The sequence below is a fragment of the Phocoena phocoena genome, chromosome 2 (genome assembly GCF_963924675.1).
Source record: "Phocoena phocoena chromosome 2, mPhoPho1.1, whole genome shotgun sequence".
Classification (NCBI taxonomy): domain Eukaryota; kingdom Metazoa; phylum Chordata; class Mammalia; order Artiodactyla; family Phocoenidae; genus Phocoena; species Phocoena phocoena.
The window spans coordinates 28,928,334-28,947,562 of record NC_089220.1 but is presented as its reverse complement, the minus strand read 5'-3'; the positions used below and the strand labels follow the sequence as shown (position 1 = coordinate 28,947,562).

At 37.2% G+C, this 19,229-nt stretch overlaps 1 protein-coding gene across 1 annotated transcript in view; it reads left to right on the top strand.

Annotated features, from left to right (window-relative positions):
* RBM25 (RNA binding motif protein 25) overlaps positions 1 to 19,229 on the top strand; it is a 50,384-nt gene that overhangs the window by 17,623 nt on the left and 13,532 nt on the right. The window contains exons 5-12 of the mRNA XM_065871434.1: positions 4,196 to 4,253; positions 5,053 to 5,213; positions 10,052 to 10,237; positions 11,940 to 11,993; positions 12,251 to 12,334; positions 15,813 to 16,099; positions 18,074 to 18,296; positions 18,406 to 18,495. Coding sequence (XP_065727506.1) covers positions 4,196 to 4,253; positions 5,053 to 5,213; positions 10,052 to 10,237; positions 11,940 to 11,993; positions 12,251 to 12,334; positions 15,813 to 16,099; positions 18,074 to 18,296; positions 18,406 to 18,495 — 1,143 coding nt within the window. The remainder of the gene's footprint in view (positions 1 to 4,195; positions 4,254 to 5,052; positions 5,214 to 10,051; positions 10,238 to 11,939; positions 11,994 to 12,250; positions 12,335 to 15,812; positions 16,100 to 18,073; positions 18,297 to 18,405; positions 18,496 to 19,229) is intronic.

The window sequence follows — 19,229 nt, the reverse complement described above, 5'->3', positions numbered from 1 at the left end:
TGTGGAGCATGGGCTCTAGGCATGCAGGCTCAGTAGTTGTGGTTCACAGGCTTAGTTACTTTGCAGCATGTGGTATCTTCCCGGAACAGGGATGGAAGCCGTGTCACCTGCATTGGCAGGTGGATTCTTAACCACTGCGCCACCAGCGAAGTCCCTACGTGCACGCTGTAAGTGAAAAAATACTGAATGATTTTTTTAAATACATTAATATTCGGCTGCATTGGGTCTTCATTGCTGCGCACGGGCTTTCTCTAGTTGCGGCGAGCGGGGGCTACTCTTTTGCCGCAGTACACGGGCTTCTCGTTTCGGTGGCTTCTCTTGTTGAGGAGCACGAGCTCTAGGCATGCGGGCTTCAGTAGTTGTGGTGTGTGGGCTCAGTAGTTGTGGCTTGTGGACTTAGTTGCTCCGCAGCACATGGGATCTTCCCGGACCAGGGCTTGAACCTATGTCCCTTGCATTAGCAGACAGATTCTTAACCACTGCGCCACCAGGGAAGTAAGTCCCTGAATGATTTTTTTAATGAAAAATAACACTGTCCATACTCCCTCCCTCCATAATCTCCACTGTGTTGAGAAGTTATTTTAAAATCTTTTCCTTCTTCATTTTATCAGTAACGTACATATTGCCAGTTCTGTTTTATAAATCATGTGATCCTTGCTTTAAAAAGTGTTTTTAAAAAGGCGTTTAGAAAATAAACACAAAACCTAGCTTAGTCAGATCTTAATATTTTGTGATACTAGCTTCAGATTTTTATCCCAAAGAAACAAAACATGAAGGTTCTAATTCCCATTTCTTCTTCCACAGAGGTAATAACCAGAGGTAATCCACTATCCTAAGTTAGGTGTTTATCATTCCTGTCCATATTTTTTACTTTAATTATATATTTATGTAAATAAACATTTATAATTTGTAAGTTTTAGTTCTGTATTCCTCCACAATTTGCTTTTTTCACCCAGCCTATATGTAGTTTATTTATTTTTCACTGTTATATACCATTGCATTATAGAACTATGCCATAAATGGTCAAATTTTTTTACTGATGGTCATATGGATTGTTTTCCTTTTTTTGATATTATGTTTTGCTATATAATTAGTGGTAATAGTGCGTCTTCCTAGGTGAACATGAAAGAAATTCTGTCATGTATTCTCTTAGAAGTGGAATTTCTGAATCATGGGGCATGCTTATCTACACTTTTACAAGATGATGCCATTTTTTTCCCAAAGTAGAACATTGGGAGGACATTTTTTAAGACATCTTTATTGAGATATAATTTACATACCATAAAGTTCACCCTTTTATAATATACAGTTCAGTGGCTTTTAGTATTTTCAGAAGGTTGTGCAGACATCACCACTGTCTAATTCCTGAACATTTTTACCACCCCAAATAGAAACCCTGTACCCATTAACAATGCTTCCCATTTTCTCCTCCCCGAGCCTCTGGCAGCCGCTATTGCACCTTCTGTCTGTGGATTTGCCTATTCTGGGCATTTTATGTAAATGGAATTTTAGAATATGTGGCTTTTTGTGTGTTGTCTTCTTTCACTTAGCATAATGTTTTCAAGGTTCATCTGTAGTGTAGCTTGTTAGCAGTACTTTGTTCCTTTTTATGGCCAGAATATTCCATTTAATGGATGTACCACCTTTTGTTTATCCGTCCATCAGTTGATGGACAATTGGATTGTTTCCACTTCGTTATTATGAATAATAATGCTGTGAATATTTGTGTATAAGTTTTTGTGTGGACATCTGTGTATGTTTTCAGTTTGAAACATCCCTTTTTAAAACTGTTGTGATTTATATATGCAGCAGAGTGTTTTTTAAGCTATCTTTGGATTCCTGAATTTCTCTCTTCTATTTCTCTTTCACTTTTAAGGCTTTACTTAGATGTCTGGTGATCCTTGATTGTCCATATTTAAGAGTTAGGGATTAAAAGGCTTTTTGTGTGTGTAAGCTGAACTTGTAAAATGTTGGGCATCTTTGTAGGGTAATCTAAATGGCAGCCAGAGGTTTTAAATGTTAATCCGTGGGGTCTTTTCTTTGAGGCTGGTTGGTTTCTCTAGAAAATTTCCAATTTTATGCCTAGTGAGTTTATGATTGGCTGCCTGTATGAGGTTGCAGATGCAGGACTGAGTTCAAGCACTTCTTAAACCTTTACTTTCTTCCCTTCTTACTCACTCTGTATCTCGTACAGATCTTTCAGATCTGGTGCTCCACATCCCAAGCTTGTTCTGTTCACTTTCTTCAGACTGTAAGTCTTCAGGCTATCTTCTCTGGGGGTAGGGATAGGGTAGTTGCTTGAAACCTCTGAGGCTTTGATTATTCCATATTTGTATTGTCAGGCAAGAACCTATTTTTATTCAGCTTCACACTTAAGCCCATTCTCCCCTGTACCTTCCCCCCCAGTCTGGATCCACTGGGTTTTGTAGAATCAGTTAGCTTAATTCTTATCGGTATCTGCTTCTGGAGACACTTGGTGTCATAGCTTTCTTTGCTCTACTGAATGAGTTATTATCCATCCATTTATCTTTTGTCTTTGCAAAATTTTATTGAATTCTGCTGCTGTTCCCTCATGCTATGTTTGACCTTACGGACAATTTTCTTTTTCTTTGTTTTTGCGGGGGGGGGGTGCGCTGCATTGGGTCTTCGTTGCTACGCGCTGGCTTTCTCTAGTTGTGGAGAGTGGGGGCTTATTGCAGTAGCTTCTCTTGTTGCGGAGCACGGGCTCTACGCTCTCAGCCTTCAATAGTTGCAGCACACGAGCTCAGTAGTTGCGACACACGGTCCCTAGAGCTCACGGGCTTCAGTAGTTGTGGCTCGCGGGCTCTAGAGCACAGGCTCAGTAGTTGTGGCGTCTGAGCTTAGTTGCTCTGCAGCACGTGGGATCTTCCCGGACCAGGAATCAAACCCACGTCCCCTGCATTGGCAGGTGGATTCTTTTTTTTTTTTTTTAATTCATTTATTTTTATTTTTGGCTGCGTTGGGTCTTCATAGCTGCGCGTGGGCTTTCTCTAGTTGCAGCGAGCAGGGACTACTCTACATTGCGCTGACTTCTCATTACAGTGGTTTCTCTTGTTGCGGAGCACAGGCTCTAGGCGGGCAGGCTTCAGTAGTTGTGGCTCGCGGGCTCTAGAGTGCAGGTTCAGTAGTGGCACATGGGCTTAGTTGCTCCGCCGATCTTCCTGGACCAGGACTCAAACCCGTGTCCCCTGCACTGGCAGGCAGATTCTTAACCACTGTGCTGCTAGGGAAGTCCTGGGAAATTTTCTTTTATATATATATATATATATATATATATATATATGTAAATTATTTTATTTTATTTATTTATTTTTTGACCACGCTGCACAGTATGTGGGATCTTAGTTCTTCAACCAGGGATCAAACCCTCTCACCCTGCAGTGGAAGCGTGGAGTCTTAACCATTGGACTGCCAGGGAAGTCCCAGTTCTTTGACTATCATTTCAGTAATTTCTCTGAAGGGAAAGATATTTCCCTTCAGAGAAAACTCCACTTATTTCTCAGCTTTGAGAGGCAATCTTCAGTTATTATTTTCCACAAAACTTTTTTTAAACCTTCGTTTTTACTTTAATAATTAGAACTAATATTTAAGAACTTCAGAAGTAAACAAAGTGTAACAATATCCCACCCTTCAGACAACCTGCCCCATTAACATTCTGGAGTATTTCTGATCACTTTATGGAAATTTTTTTTCTTTACATAGTTAAAAATTTTACTGTATATCTGCAATTTCATGGTTCAAGGTATTTTTGCATCCCATGTCAAGCATTTCCCTGTGTCATTAAAAATCTTTATAATATATACATGGGTTTTAAAACAGAGTCTTTATGAGCTCAATATTTACTGAAATTTATTATAGTTTAACTATTATAATATTTGGGCATTTTGGTTTTATATATATGTTTGTAGGATAAATACAACTGTAAAGTGTCTAATTTATTGAAAGGTAGGCACTTTTCTACAAATAAGAATCAGTAAGATTTTATATTTTCCTCTAAAATGATTTATTGTATGTTTCTTTCATATAGTAGGTTTCTGGGAATTGCAAAATTTAGTTGCTGACAAGATTTTTTTTTTTTAACTTCTATTTATTTCTAGCGGGAATATAGTTGTGCTCTTATTTGCATGATAAATTGGCTTAGGTGGTAAAGATCTTTGTTTGTTTTCTTTTACAGAAATGTGGCTTGGTTTTGAGCTGGAAGAGAGTACAAGGAGCGTCTGGAAAACTTCAAGGTAGGTAAATTTTTCCTTATTTATTGAGATCATCTTAACCTGTGTGCATAAGTACATTTGCATTTACTCTCATTGTCCTTAACCATAGGAGTGTTTTACTAGCACTCTGTCTTCACTCTTTAATAGGATTAAAGGCATTTGGGAAGATGTTGGCTGAGAGTTGAGATGAGAAAGTAGAAAAGGATAACGTGAAGGAGGTAGGAGAGGGAAAAAAATTATTCAGACTAACTGGTTTCTTATAAGATTACTTTAAGAAGTCCTTTTTGTTTCAGAGCAGGAGTGTATGATCAAGATGGAACAATTAGGACTTAGGAAGAAAGTAGAAGAGATGATGAGATAACCTCTTAGTCTTGAAAGCAGACTGTTCTTTTCATACTAGTTGGTAGAGACACCTGTTTTTTGGGTTTTTTTTTTGTGGTACGCAGGCCTCTCACTGTTGTGGCCTCTCCCGTTGCGGAGCACAGGCTCCGGACGCGCAGGCTCAGCAGCCATGGCTCACGGGCCTAGCCGCTCCGGGGCACGAACCCGTGTCCCCTGCATCGGCAGGCGGACTGTCAACCACTGCGCCACCAGGGAAGCCCCATTTCCCCTGTTTTTGTTTTCTCTTTTTTCTTTTGGTTGTTTGAGGGTACTAAAAATGAAATCCGTATCAAAGGTAATTGCAGGAAAGGGAGGAGTGACAAAATAAATAATCCCTGTATTATAATGTTTGGTCTGTAATGATTTCAGTTTTTCATAAATATTTTTCATCTTTCATAATTGTATTGATATTTCACTAATTTTTTACATCCATTGCTAGCCTTTGGATTCTGTGAGTATAAGGAGCCTGAATCAACCCTCCGTGCTCTCAGGTTATTGCATGACCTGCAGATTGGAGAGAAGAAGCTACTTGTTAAAGTTGATGCAAAGACAAAGGCACAACTGGATGAATGGAAAGCAAAGAAGAAAGCTTCTAATGGGGTATGTTTTTTATAGCATTGCCTTCTCTAGGCCAGCTTTGCTCTTTCAGTGTAAATACTTCTCATTATAAAAAATCTAATACGGGGCTTCACAAGATCATCAAAAGGGTGTTTTTATAGTTTATAGTTACTTTAAGTCTTTTATCTACCCATAGTGGGTGGATGACTGTTGGTTTGCTTGTTCCAGGTTGGGATGAAGGTAGTAAGGGAGGCTGGACAAGGTTAACTTGCCAGAGAAAACACTGGTACAGACTATTCCAAACAGAGCTAATTCATTAAGGCAGCTTTTAAGTAAGTACAAAATATATTTCAACCTACAAAATTTTTATTAGTTGCCCTCTCGTTTAGAAGTACACAGGTTCTAAAATGAATGAAAGTAAGTCTTATTGCTGTCATCTGGTGGTGGCTCTATCAAGTGAAGCTAAAGTAAAGGAAATTTTTGTATGCTGTGTTGTAATGTATACATTATTATTCCCTCTCAACAAAAGCAAAAAATAGCTAAAACCCGAGTGTATATTTCCTTGTTTTCCCTTCCTAGTTCCTTCTGACACATCAAGCTGAACAGATTGACACATCAAGCTGAATAGATTGATTGTTACCTTTCTGTCTCTATAAAAACAAAACAGCCTTTTTGCTCTCTTCAGGCTTTTCGCTATCATTCAAAGTAGAGATAGGTTTCTTGGTTCCACCACTCCCTCCTTTACAAAAACATTGTAAAAAAAATTCATAAAAATAGAGCAACCTATAAAGAAGACGTTAAGTATCACCCATAATTCTATCATCATTAGTAAGCACTGTAGACATTTTTGTTACATATTCTTCCAGGCATTTTTCTCTGTATAGGTGAGTATAGTTTTAATAGGAATATGTGAGTTTATTTTTCTTTTATAAATGAAGGATTGAATTCTGAAGTATTATTTTGTAAACAGCTTTTTTTTCACTTAATCTTGTCTTTCTCTGGATTTTTAATAGTATTTTAACTGATTTATCTACATTGTTTTCTTCTCATCTGCCTGTTACAGTACTGCCCTATATTTCTAAAACATAAGTATAATTATGTCAGCCCCCTGCTCATGCATCCTAATGGTTTTGAATTTCTCACAGTGTAAAGCCCATATTCTCATCCAAGGCTTGCTCCAGTCTACCTTTCTAGCTTTCTCCATCAATTCCCTTCATGTGTCAGTCATGTATCCCTACAAACTCCTTTGTGCTTTGATGTCCTTGTTGCTCATCCGAGCTCCCTGTTGAATTCTATCCATGTAGTTAAAATGTTTCTTGATTCATATAGCTGACATCAGTCCTAGATTCCTCTCAGGCAGAAGTAAATCCTCTCTTCTCATATAAAACAGGATTTTACTGTTGTTACATCAGTCTGCTTTTGTAGTATGTATTGTTTGTATCGCTCTCTCACAGCTCCTTGTACCCTGTTTCATTCCCGTATCCCGCATTCTCTGATTATAAGGTAGACAGGACAATAAATTCACAGACTATGTTTTTTCATCTTGTACCTCCACAGAACCTGGGTTAAGGTCTTGCTCATTACGAGAATGGGGAGAGCATTTATTATAACAGTTGCAATTACGTTGCTCACCTGGTAATCTTACTGTCTTTCCCTTAAAAGGAAGTAACACAATTTACACTCCAGAGAAATTGTATTTTATCTCATATGAGCACTGTTGCCTGTCATACCAGTAAAACCTTAAAAAAGCCAACTGTCTGCAGCAAGACTTCTTAGATTTTCCTTGCTGTGATAACTGAATTCTTTTTTAAAATAAAGCATGCATTCAATGTCTTCAAAGTTTTTTATATAATTCCCTGGATTCATTGTTTTACTGAGCTTGAAATTTAGCTTGTGAGGCGGTTTAAGTGGTGGCATTTGCAGGTGGTGTTCTCTGAGCATGAAGTGAATCTGTATAGTTACGTAATAAATAAGGAAATGTGTAATCATGTGACTTTGATTTATTTTGTAATCACCATTAATAAGAGGAATCACAATTGAAATCTGTTTATATTTTTCTTCAAGAATGGAATTGAAGCCACCTCCAATAAAAACAGAATGGTTATTTCAAATAAAATGAAATTTTAAAAATTAACAGACATGACTTCTGGGTGTGTTTGGCATGGCCCAGAGGTACTTAAAGTCATTAAACAAACATGATATATTTTCTTCGAGTGTTGATCTTACTCAACAATACTGGTAAAATGAAAATGTTGAGCAATTCTGTCAGTTAAAAATTTTTTTCAAACAGCTTAAGCAAATATAAGTATATTGTGGTGTAGATTGCAGGTTTGTCATGATTTTTCAGGGTAAGATGTGAACGTATACTTGTTCTTTCTCTTTTATTGTCAATTTATTGGAGAAATTTAGAAAATAGTGACTTAAAGTAGGTGACATGAGAATGAGACATTGAGAAACTTGTATGCTACCTATCCAGACATTTTCCTGATTCCCAGACAGAAGAAAAAATACTATTAGTTGTATAGTTCTCCAATTGAAAAAGAACCACGAGTTTGGCTAGAAAGAGAGATTTTTCCTGACCCAGAATTTTAAGAGGAATTATATGCCTTGAGTAGTAGCTTGATTAAAAGCTTTTATTTGGATTTTGCAGAATTTGTAGAAGCAACTTTTATGACATTTAGTAAAAGTGTTTCATTTGGGGTAGCCACGCTGATCTAGTCCTTGTCCTGTTGCTTTCTGGTTGTTCAGCAGTAGCGGTATAGGAGTAGAGATATTTGCTTGATCGTCACAGATAGTTCTTGTTAATCACACATTCAAGAATGAACTCTGCCAAGTGGTGGAAGTACAAATAATCTTTGGAAAGAGCTGCTTGCTTTACATTTTAATTGAGGACAGATCAGATGCTGCAGGTAGGAACATCTTCACATCTTTGCCTGGAAATTAGTCTGGTTGAATCTACATTTTCTCAAAAGAAAGAACTGCATTTGCTTAGTTCCCAAAGAAGTTCTTGTTTTGAACTCTAGAGGTCAGTGCCAAAGAGTGAGTCTAGTAGAGCTGCTTTCTAACTCTCCAGCTAGCAGCTTTACTATGGAAGCTTTTAATTCCTCTGAAAAGAGCCAAATAGCTGGGCCATGTAAACATCTCAGATATTCAGTTGATTTCTTTGATCCTCTTGTACTTCCAAACCCTTCACTTTTTGCTGCTCAGTATTACTGAATGTGCTTTCTGTTTCTGAAGTAGAAGAAAAAACTGGAAATCGGGAAACTGTCTGTATGGTTCAGGACCCAGAGGTAGAGTTTAAGTTGAAACTCAAAATAACTTTTCCTTCCATGGTATATATTGCTACTTTTGTTTTTCTTACATTAACAATTGATTAAGAGATTTGGGCTCATAAGCTTTCCTTCTAAAAATGTACATTTTCTCTATAGATCAAGGGGCAGTAGTCATTTATAAGGTGGTGTGAACTAGTTCATTCCAAATGCTTTACTTCTAATTTAGGTAAGACCAGCTATACTAACTTTAAGTTTTGGTTTAGGATGATGGTGGTAGGGAATTTAGGGGCTATGAGTATTTTTAGTTGAGTAAGCCTTTGGATTTATAACCCCACCTCAATCCTTATGCTTAAAAAAAGCATGGAGATGTAGAGGGTTCATGGAAAGAAATTTAGAATGTAGGAAAAATGCTAAAGACACACTGGATGTTCCCTCATGAGGTATATTTTCATAATAAAGAATTTAGGTCTCAACAGCTGAGTATTTGGGTTGAAATAGCCATATGTATCTCAGGACCTACGGTTTCAGTGACAAGTTACTGGTGGTTTAATTCTTTCATTTAAAACCTTTGGAGAAGCAGAGTATCACTGAAGGGATTTTAGTGAAAGCTGCATAAAGACCTTATTGTGATATGTTATTGATTTAGAATAAGAAAGGAACACATCACCACAATTTTAGTTTACAATATTCTTGGTAAATAATGTAAACAATTTAATTCCAGTCCTTGGTTAAAGCATCTCTTCTTTATCCCAGATGCCAAGTAGAAAGTTGGTTACAAGAATATTAGATGAAGAGGCAGGTTTGAGAAAGTAAAGAGTGGTTAGTTTTATAATATCACATTTAATGCCTTAACGTGAAAGTTGTCTCTATCATAACCTTCTCTTACCCTGTATTGTTAAATGCTTAAGGGCAAGTTATTTTTTTAATTTTGAATTTTGTACCATCTAACATAGTATCTTGCATGGGGTAGGCTCTTAAGAGTTTGTTGAGCAAATTTAAGAAATAAATTTCTTAAATAAATAAACTAAGATCCCATACGCACAGCATATGGGATCTTAGTTCCCCGATCAGGGATCAAACCCGCGCTCCCTACAGTGGAAGTGCAGAGTCTTAACCACTGGACCGCCAGGGAAGTCGCTGTTTTTGTTTATTTTAAATGGTGGCTACCATAGTGTACATAAAATTGTATTTTGCTTTTTTCATGTAATAAAGTTTTCAACTTTGAATGAGTTATTCAGTAAACATCATTAGTCTGTGCAGGTATTGAGCAAGACAGTCTGAAAAATTGTGAAAGCTTTGCAGATGTGTAGTACTCTAGCCCTGTGATTTCAGTCTTTCTGTAGCTGGTTAGGGGTCAGAATGTTAACTATCAAGGGTAGAAAGGAAAAGAAAATCGTAAAGTACAGTGTATCGAAGGAAAAAACAATAAAACAAATGAAGTTTAGTTTTGTGAAGTTAGGAATAAATCCAAATCTGCATTTAATAGGACTGCAGAGGTGTTTGGGAGAAAACATGTTTGTTTTGTGTACTAACTTGTTTTAGAATGATTTTGATTTTCTTGTTTGATTTCCCCCTTCCCTCTCCTGAATCTGCCTTGTTTTTTTTAAGAATGCCAGGCCAGAAACTGTCACTAATGATGACGAAGAAGCCTTAGATGAAGAAACAAAGAGAAGAGATCAGATGATCAAAGGGGCCATTGAAGTTTTAATACGGGAATACTCCAGTGAGCTCAATGCCCCTTCGCAAGAATCTGACTCTCACCCCAGGAAGAAGAAGAAGGAAAAGAAGGAGGACGTATGTGTTACTGATTTCTGACAACAGAGTCATTCCTACAGTTTACATTTTGTACTGTCACTCTTGTGCTTTCATTATTTCCAACTTCTGAGGGGAAAGTAGAATGACTAGCGTTTATAACGATATACTGTTAAGGCTAATTTGACCATGTTTTACCAACTTCCTAATTTTTTTTTACCACAATGTTCCTGTTTCGCATGTTTGAAATGCAGTGACATGGAAGCTTGTGCATATTTGTGGATTCATTAAGTAAGGGGAAAAAAAAAACCCCAGACTTGAGTGATGAATAGGAACTGATATTAAGGGACAAAGTAAGATTTTTTTTCCCCCTTTTGTCACAAAGGGGTTGGCCTTGTTTTGCCTTACTCCCTTATTATTTTTCTTCTGTCTCTGCTCCAAGCGGGATACCAGGTCTCATTCAGTGAGGATTTTGACCCATTTTCAAATTTTTAGCCACCTTGCCTTATAAGCCACATCTCATTTCCTTCCATGGACAGTAGTGCTATTGGCCTTATAACTGGAGTACTATGAAAGAACATCATGAGATGAAACACTCCTCCCCAGTGTATTATATCATCACCTACTTTTGTCATCCTAAGCTAATTGAACAATAGGGAGTCCAGGTTGAGAGAAAATGTTTGGTTTTCTTATATTCATTTAATTTGAATATACTTAGAGAAATTATAGGGAGTGTTCTTTAAAAATATTGGAAGTGTATTATATGAATGGATTGTATATGCCTTGGAAAAGTAGTACTATGAAACATATATTGTGATTTAATATCAAGGGGTAGTTATAGTTCATACTGTTTTGCATTTTATTGCCTTATTAGTCCATCTTCAGTTTTCTTCGTGGCCAGATACATCAGATACATTTTCTTTTTTTTATATAAATTTATTTATTACTTATTTTTGGCTGCATTGGGTCTTTGTTGTTGCATGCGGCTTTCTCTAGTTGCGTCAAGTGGGGGCTACTCTTCGTTGTGCAGCTCGGGCTCTAGGTGCACGGGCTTCAGTACTTGTGGCTCGTGGGCTCTAGAGCGCAGGCTCAGTAGTTGTGGTGCACGGGCTTAGTTGCTCCATGGCACGTGGGATCTTCCCGGACCAGGGCTCAAACCCGTGTTCCCTGCATTGGCAGGCGGATTCCCAACCACGGCGCCACCAGGGAAGCCTCAGATACATTTTTATTACTTGGCTTGTTCTTCCTCATGGGGCCATAAGAACCTGTCTAGTGAACTGCCAATCACTGGGAATGGTAATTGGTAAGAGTCAGTCAGGTATAGGGTAATTAAGACCTGTAGGGTTTGTTCTTCCTCTTCCCCCATTAATGGCAAAGGAGAAAATAATTTGACATATTTGTCTGATACGGGTTGGGAGGAGAGAATCCAAGAAATTCTGCTCTATGGCAGGAATTATGGGTAAATTTTGTTGTTATGATTGTTTCCTCTGTCTTGGAAGGAATCAAGGAAGAAGCACTGCTAGTGCGAGACCCTCCTTATTCCACTGGTTGGGGGTGTTGGAGGGAGAGGAAGTGGTGGGTCATGGGAGGGGTTATAGAGTGAGTGAAATCTTTTTTATTATCAAGTAATTTGAAATCAAGAAAATTACAGAAATCTTGCTTACAGTATAAACATAGAAAATTGTTTTTCAGAGTAATATGAACGCTTATTTGTTTGTTTTAATCTTTGTGGATTTTTCCGCAGATTTTTCGCAGATTTCCAGTGGCCCCACTGATCCCTTATCCACTCATCACTAAGGTTAGTTTACATTATAGACTTTGGCAATAACTTACGTTTACTGCTAATTGCCAGATTTGTGATTCTTGTCTCTCTAACTCTTTACTATTTAACTTAGATTGTTGGATTTGTTACTACATAAGTTTTTTATTTACTCCTGTCTTTTGTAAAACCTGTACAGAAAAAAAAACCTGTACAGAACATCTAACCTTTAATTTCTGTCTGTATCAGTGTAGATTGATCATTATGCATTCCCACCTGTCCTCCTTGTCTTTTAGGAGGATATAAATGCTATAGAAATGGAAGAAGACAAAAGAGACCTGATATCCCGAGAGATCAGCAAATTCAGAGACACACACAAGGTAGTATTCTTGTTTTTTTCACTTGATACCAATCTAGACTTTTTACAGAATCCAAAGCAAACAGACAAAAAAAGAAAAATCAACCTTACAGTAGAATATAATTTTTAATGCTTTTTATATAGGTTTAATTGATATTTAGATAGAAACAAAGAAACAGAAGACCATTACCATATTAGTGTTGTCCTTGGCATATTGTACGTAGCTTTTTCAGTTACTGACTACTCTGCAGTCATCTCACTTTAATATGAATAAAAGCTAGTTTTATTTTTAGATTTCAACATAAACATCAAGGTCAGATTTAAACTAGATTCAAGGGGGCAGCAGAATAACATACACTGTAGTGTATTTCTGGGGGCAGTTATTTAACTTAATCTTAGGAAAACCTTTTCTTTAGAGCTGAGATTAAAATTTAAGATTATATTTGTATAGATTTGAGAGGGGGAGATTTTAAAAAGTAGGTCAGTGGTTACCAGACTTACCAAATTTTAGATGCATGGAAGAACTGTAAATTCCCATAAAGCTAATCTATTCATTGACCCCCACCATTATGATAGAGATCATATGGTGACTAATGCAAGATGAAACTCTCAGCTTGGAAAGTAACAAGGAATAGGATGTAAGTATGAGCTTCTGTTTTTTATTATATTTATGGATGCCCCCTCAGAAAAATATGCAAAGGGGTAACTGGCTTGGAAATGGGTATTTGTTCATAGTAAATCCCACTCACGAGTTTTGCCTATTGAAAGCTTCTCTCAATGACAGTGCATCTGTGAATGTTCCCTGGTGTTGAAGGTGATGCTTATGGACGGTGAAATGCAAACACTGCGTGAAATGTATTTTGATGTTAGAGATAATAAGATGTTACTGGTTCTTTCCTAAGATTGAGTGACCTTTAACTCAGTGAGATGTTAAATGTTCATTTTTTCTTTTATTTAATCTTACTTTTTCTTATAGCTTTCGAAATCCCATGTTGACAATTAATGCCATCGAATCGATGCTGCTGAACACATTATATCATGATGCCGAGCCCTAGCTCACATACACAGGGCCTTTTCAGGAATTAAGTATGTCTAAAAGCACAACTGTAGTTCTCCCAGATTAATTTTGAGAGTTAAAAAGTTAGTCCATGGAAGTCATTTTAGAGGAATGCTTTTGGTTAGGTTCAGTACTCAAAATTTTCTGAGCAAGCTTGAAAATGGTATACAGTGTGTGTGTGGTTTACCCCCTTTTATTTGTTAAATCCTGTCATGTCATTGGTAAAGTATAAGGAAATCATGTTTTAAAAAATTAATTCAAAAGGTAATTGCTTCAGAGTTTGAGAAGCTGTCAGGCCTTTGACTGCCTTACACGTATTTCACTGTGGGGAGAATGTTTTGAATTTCCAAAATGTGTTTTAAAAATAAAAATCAAAGTGAAAAAGAAAAACAGTTTTTTTTATCGGGTGGTATGGTTAAAGGGGATATTTGAAACTTCGGTAACAAAAATTGAGCTCAGTGAACCTTTGCATGTTTTGGAATGAGTTTATTAAATAACCACAGACTGTCAGGGTATCAGCGTGGCAGGGGGCGTCCATTTACAGCACGGACGAGTCTGAAGAGAGAATAAGGTAAGATTTATGATTTTTTTTTTTCTGTCCTTTCCTCTTCATTATTTCACTACTTTCTTATGCCTTTTTAGACCACCTCATTTTCTCTTTCTCCAGTCTTTGTCTTAAAAAATATATACGTGTGTGTGTATCTATTTACTGCATACATAATCTAATATAATCTTTTAGAATTGCATTTAATATGGACAAGATTCACTCACTTTTTCATTTACTTAGAACAAAACTTTTGAAATGAGTTCTAAACAAATCATTTACATAAGTGGAACTATACATTTAAGAAATAAGTAGTGTAGTGAATAGGCAAGCATAAAACAATTGAGGGACTCTACAAAAGAAATTATTATTGGAACAGCTAAAATAATCTGTAAGTATTTATTATCTCAGAAATAAACAAATTTCTTTATAAGTGTATGACACTGAGGTAAGTTTTATGTAGTCTAGCCTCATTTTACAATACACATTTTTTTATTCCATTATAGTACTGTTTCAAAAATTAGAATTTACCCCTTTAAATAGTTTTCAGTTTCTGTCCTCTATTTGCCATTTCTTTTCTCTTCCCTTTGTAATTTCAATGTATTCAGTATTGGCTTGGCCTGCGTTCCATTTTGATATAAGACTGGCACCACAGCTGAATATATTGATTTCTCATGCATTAGCTTTTCTTTCGTAATCTTCTATCAGTTCTCTGATCCATGAGCAAGAGAAAGAGAGTATAACAGGTAAGATTGCTTTTTAAAGTTGTTTTAAATGCTTTACATGACTGAGAAAAGAAAAAAATGCACATTTTATTGTTGTCATTTAAATTTCATTTCGGTGACACTAAACATGGAACCAAAGGAAAAATGTTTTGTTTTTGTTTTGTTTTTCCTGTTTGGGGTATTTTTTTTTCTGAGTTTGTGTAGAAACCGTGTGGTGCACTGGTAATCTTGTCAGGGTACAAACTTGGTCTGAATGTTATTTGGTTTATTTGTGAACCATGTACTTGCTCTTCCTCCCAGAAGCATAGCTTGTAGGCAAGGTTAATCCAGTGTTGGCGATCCATGTCCTAGCACAGCATCTGTAAGTTAATACGCAATCGTTCCTTCCAAGGATGGATTTATCACTGTTAATGTATTTTCATTGTCTTATAGGCATAATGGGCATAAATATGTTGCTTTTAACATTAAGCCAAAAATTAATTAAATAAAAATATTACGATTATGCACATTTTTTGCTTGAAGCGAGTGATTTTCAAACTTTTTGTATTTGGTGGGCTGTCCATCTTGTAATGGTGGGAGTAAATGTTTCCATAGGTGATAGGGCAGATATTGGCTGAATTCAGCTTGTCTTTTGGAGGGTGGGCAAACCAGAGGGCAGAAGATTATTTAGTTGCATTCCAGTGACCTGACTCTCTTCCCCCACCTCCCCTTTAAAACACTCAACTAATAATCGTTAGGTAATGGGAAGTCTGGGGTTGTAGTAGCAGCAGTAGTCCCACTGATTTAAAGAAATTCATAATGGGAAGAATTACATTGTAGCCAAGTGATTGTATTTCTAGAAATTATTATGAACCATCACACTCCTCATGGTCATTTTAGTTACTACGTAATCATTGAGTGGTCAGCCACACTTGACACAATCTCCCAGCATCCAAGATTGGAGATTCCTGGTCTGTTTAGAGTGTATGGTTTTGCACGAAATCTATCTAGGCTTGTGATTGCTTCAGTTTTATTTGTTAAGTAAAACCACAAGTATTTAATATTAAAGTACCAGTGGTTTGGGTTTGTTTTTTGGTTTTTTTTTTGTCGTTCCCAATATTGGGCTTTGCGCCGGGAAAAGTCTGAATACTGGAGCTATAGAGTTAACTCTAAAAGTACTTTTATTGGTTTCTAGAAACTGGAAGAAGAGAAAGGCAAAAAGGAAAAAGAAAGACAGGAAATTGAGAAAGAACGGAGAGAAAGAGAGAGGGAGCGTGAAAGGGAACGAGAAAGGCGAGAACGGGAACGAGAAAGGGAAAGAGAACGTGAACGAGAAAAGGAGAAGGAACGGGAGCGGGAACGAGAACGGGATAGGGATCGTGACCGGACAAAAGAGAGAGATCGAGATCGGGATCGAGAGAGAGATCGGGACCGTGATCGAGAAAGGAGTTCAGATCGGAATAAGGATCGCAGTCGATCAAGGTAAGGCTTTATGGAAGTTACTGTGTGCTTGATAGCTTTAATAGAACTGCAGGTTAGTACTCTTCTTGGGCCATTTGCATGGATGTAGTGATAGAACTTCCTGAGACACGAAGCATACCTGGCTTGCTGTCTCACACACATGTAAAATATTGATTAAGGGCTTCCCTGGTGGTGCAGTGTATAAGAATCTGCCTCCCAGCGCAGGGGACACAGGTTCAATCCCTGGTCCGGGAAGATCCCACATGCCGCGGAGCAACTAAGCCCATGCACCACAACTACTGAGCCTGCACTCTAGAGCCCGTGAGCCACAACTACTGAAGCCCGCGTGCCTAGAGCCCGTGCTCCGCAATAAGAGAAGCCACCGCAATGAGAAGCCTGCGCACCGCAATGAAGAGTAGCCCCCACTCACCGCAACTAGAGAAAGCCTGCACACAGCAACGAAGACCCAACACAGCCAAAAGTAAATAAACTAAAAAAAAAGAAAAATATATTGGTTAAATTAACAATTTTCAACTTCAGTGTTAGTTTCGGTCTGAAGCCAGTTTTTATACAGATCCAGCACACACCAGCCGTCCACCCAGTGTTTTGGATAGACATGATTCCTTGTTCTCTCACTTGGTCAGTGGGCATTTTCTCTAGTCACTGTTTGATTGAGGTCCCCTGTAGTGGGAAATCGGCTCTAGTACCACTGCTTTTAGCTCCTGGTGTCTGTTTGGTCCTATAGCCCACTGCATGGCCACAACTTAACCTCCCAGGCTCTAAGTTTACTGTTTCTTTATGGCTTCTAGTAATTTATTTCACTTTGGTTTGGTTTTATGTAAATTTTTTTCATAATTATACTGAATTCATATGACATATCTCAAATTCTTGAGGAATGAGGTAGAGCAAAAGTGAACAAAGGAAGTAGAGAAGGGCGTGAGTAGAAGGAAGCCAGTAGACGGAGGGAAGAGAGGAAATCCCACCTTTTTTTTTTCCCAAGCTAGTTTTCAAATATACATTACTGGGTTGAGATATTATTCTACCTGATTATAGCTGAAGGGAGGTCCACCGGTTGCTGGAACTGGAATTCAGGACTCTTATTATCTTTAGTGGGCATTAAAATCCTTCCCTTCCTTCTTCCACTGGAATAACCATTATTCTCTTGAATAACCACTATTGAGAATTTGACACGTATTAAAATGAGTGGTTTTATACTTTTACTACAGTGTACTGTTTCATATCATATATATACATAAATTTGTATAATTATATCCATGGGATCACAAATCTGCAGTTTTGTTTTATCACTCTGAATTAAATACTTGAGAACTTTTTATTGCTGATAGATGTACAGTTGACCCTTGAACAATGCTGGGGTTAGGGGTGCCGACCCTCTGTGCAGGCAAAAATTTGAGTATAACTTATAGTTGGCCCTCTGTATACACGGTTTTCCATATCTGCGGTTCTTCGTCCATGGATTCAACCAATTGTGGATTCAACCTACCTCGGATTGTGTAGTACTGTAGTATTTACTATTGAGAAAACTCTGTGTATAAGTGGACCTGCACAATGCAAACTCATGTTGTTCAAGAGTCAGCTGTAGTTCTAGTTTACCCATGCAACATGCCAGAATGCTCTTTGCTTCTCACCTTTGCCAATATCTGTATTCCTTGATCACTAGTGAAGTAGACTATCTTGTAACTAACATGTTCGTTGGCCCTTAGTATTTCTCATATCTAGGTTTTTTTGTTTGTTTTCTGAGATGCTGATAAGCATTAACATTGAGTTTAGAAAGCAGTTCAGAATTTGGGGCCAGGATTATATTCTACGTCTTTCTGACTTGTAAAGAGGAGTTTACAATTCTGCAGAAACCAAATGCTAAATTCTGGCTAGTGAGTTTATATATTATTTCATAATATATGTTGTCCGACTTTCTCTTGGGTTTAAACGAAAACACAAAGACTGACCGATTTTTTAAATCTTTTGTTTACGTAGAGAAAAGAGCAGAGATCGTGAAAGGGAACGGGAGAGGGAAAGAGAGAGAGAGAGAGAACGGGAACGAGAAAGAGAACGAGAGCGAGAGAGAGAGCGAGAAAGGGAACGGGAGCGCGAGAGAGAAAAAGACAAGAAGCGGGACCGAGAAGAGGATGAGGAAGATGCATATGAACGAAGAAAACTTGAAAGAAAGCTCCGAGAGAAAGAGGCTGCTTATCAAGAGGTAAATTGAGGGAAAGCTTTTATTCTTAAATCTTGGTACTTAGTAGGTTAGTCAAAAATTTTAGAACCCTTTGTACACATTTTTAAGCTTTGACAATTTTTTTTTTTAGCGCCTTAAGAATTGGGAAATCAGAGAACGAAAGAAAACCCGGGAGTATGAGAAAGAGGCTGAAAGAGAAGAAGAAAGAAGAAGAGAAATGGTAATTTTCTTGGTTAAAAATAAGTGATTTTTCAGATCAAAATCAGATCAAATTTTTATTGTTAAGTAGAAGTGACTTTATAGTTAAAAAGTATGAGCTCCCAGTATAGATAATTTTTATATATTTCAAGTAGCTTTGGGACAATTTCAGTACACCAAAATGTTTTTCCCTCCTATTTTTCACATTTTTGCTCCCTATAAACTAAATTACCATTTGGCATACTGTCAAAGTAAATCTGTCATAGTATAAAATGAGAATTTATAGACCTTTCTTTGATTAAGAATCTGCAGTATTTTTGAATTTCAAGAGGCTTTGATATTCTGTATTAGTGTAGTACATTTGGATGAAGGAAATAGTCTCATGAGAAGACCTGTTTTTAGAAATCAAAATTATTGACTTCAGTATATAGCGCTTATAAATTATTGTTTTTCCTTATGTTACTACATTATCCTTCCTTTTAACTACATGATAATCATAAAAATGAATGTTGTTTTTTTTTCATTTACACTGTTTGATAGACTGTAACAGTGAAAGCAATTGGCCAAGGTTGTTACCGAAGTAAAATGACAAAAAGATAATTTATTTTATCATAGTACTTGCTTCAGTATTATGTTCCATATGTTCTATCATTGCCAGAAGTTCATGAAGGTTTCTTTATCTCCAGTTTGGAGATTATTCTTCCAAAAACATTACTGAAGTTAGGAATCTTCTTCAAATAGCTTTTGAACCTGAGA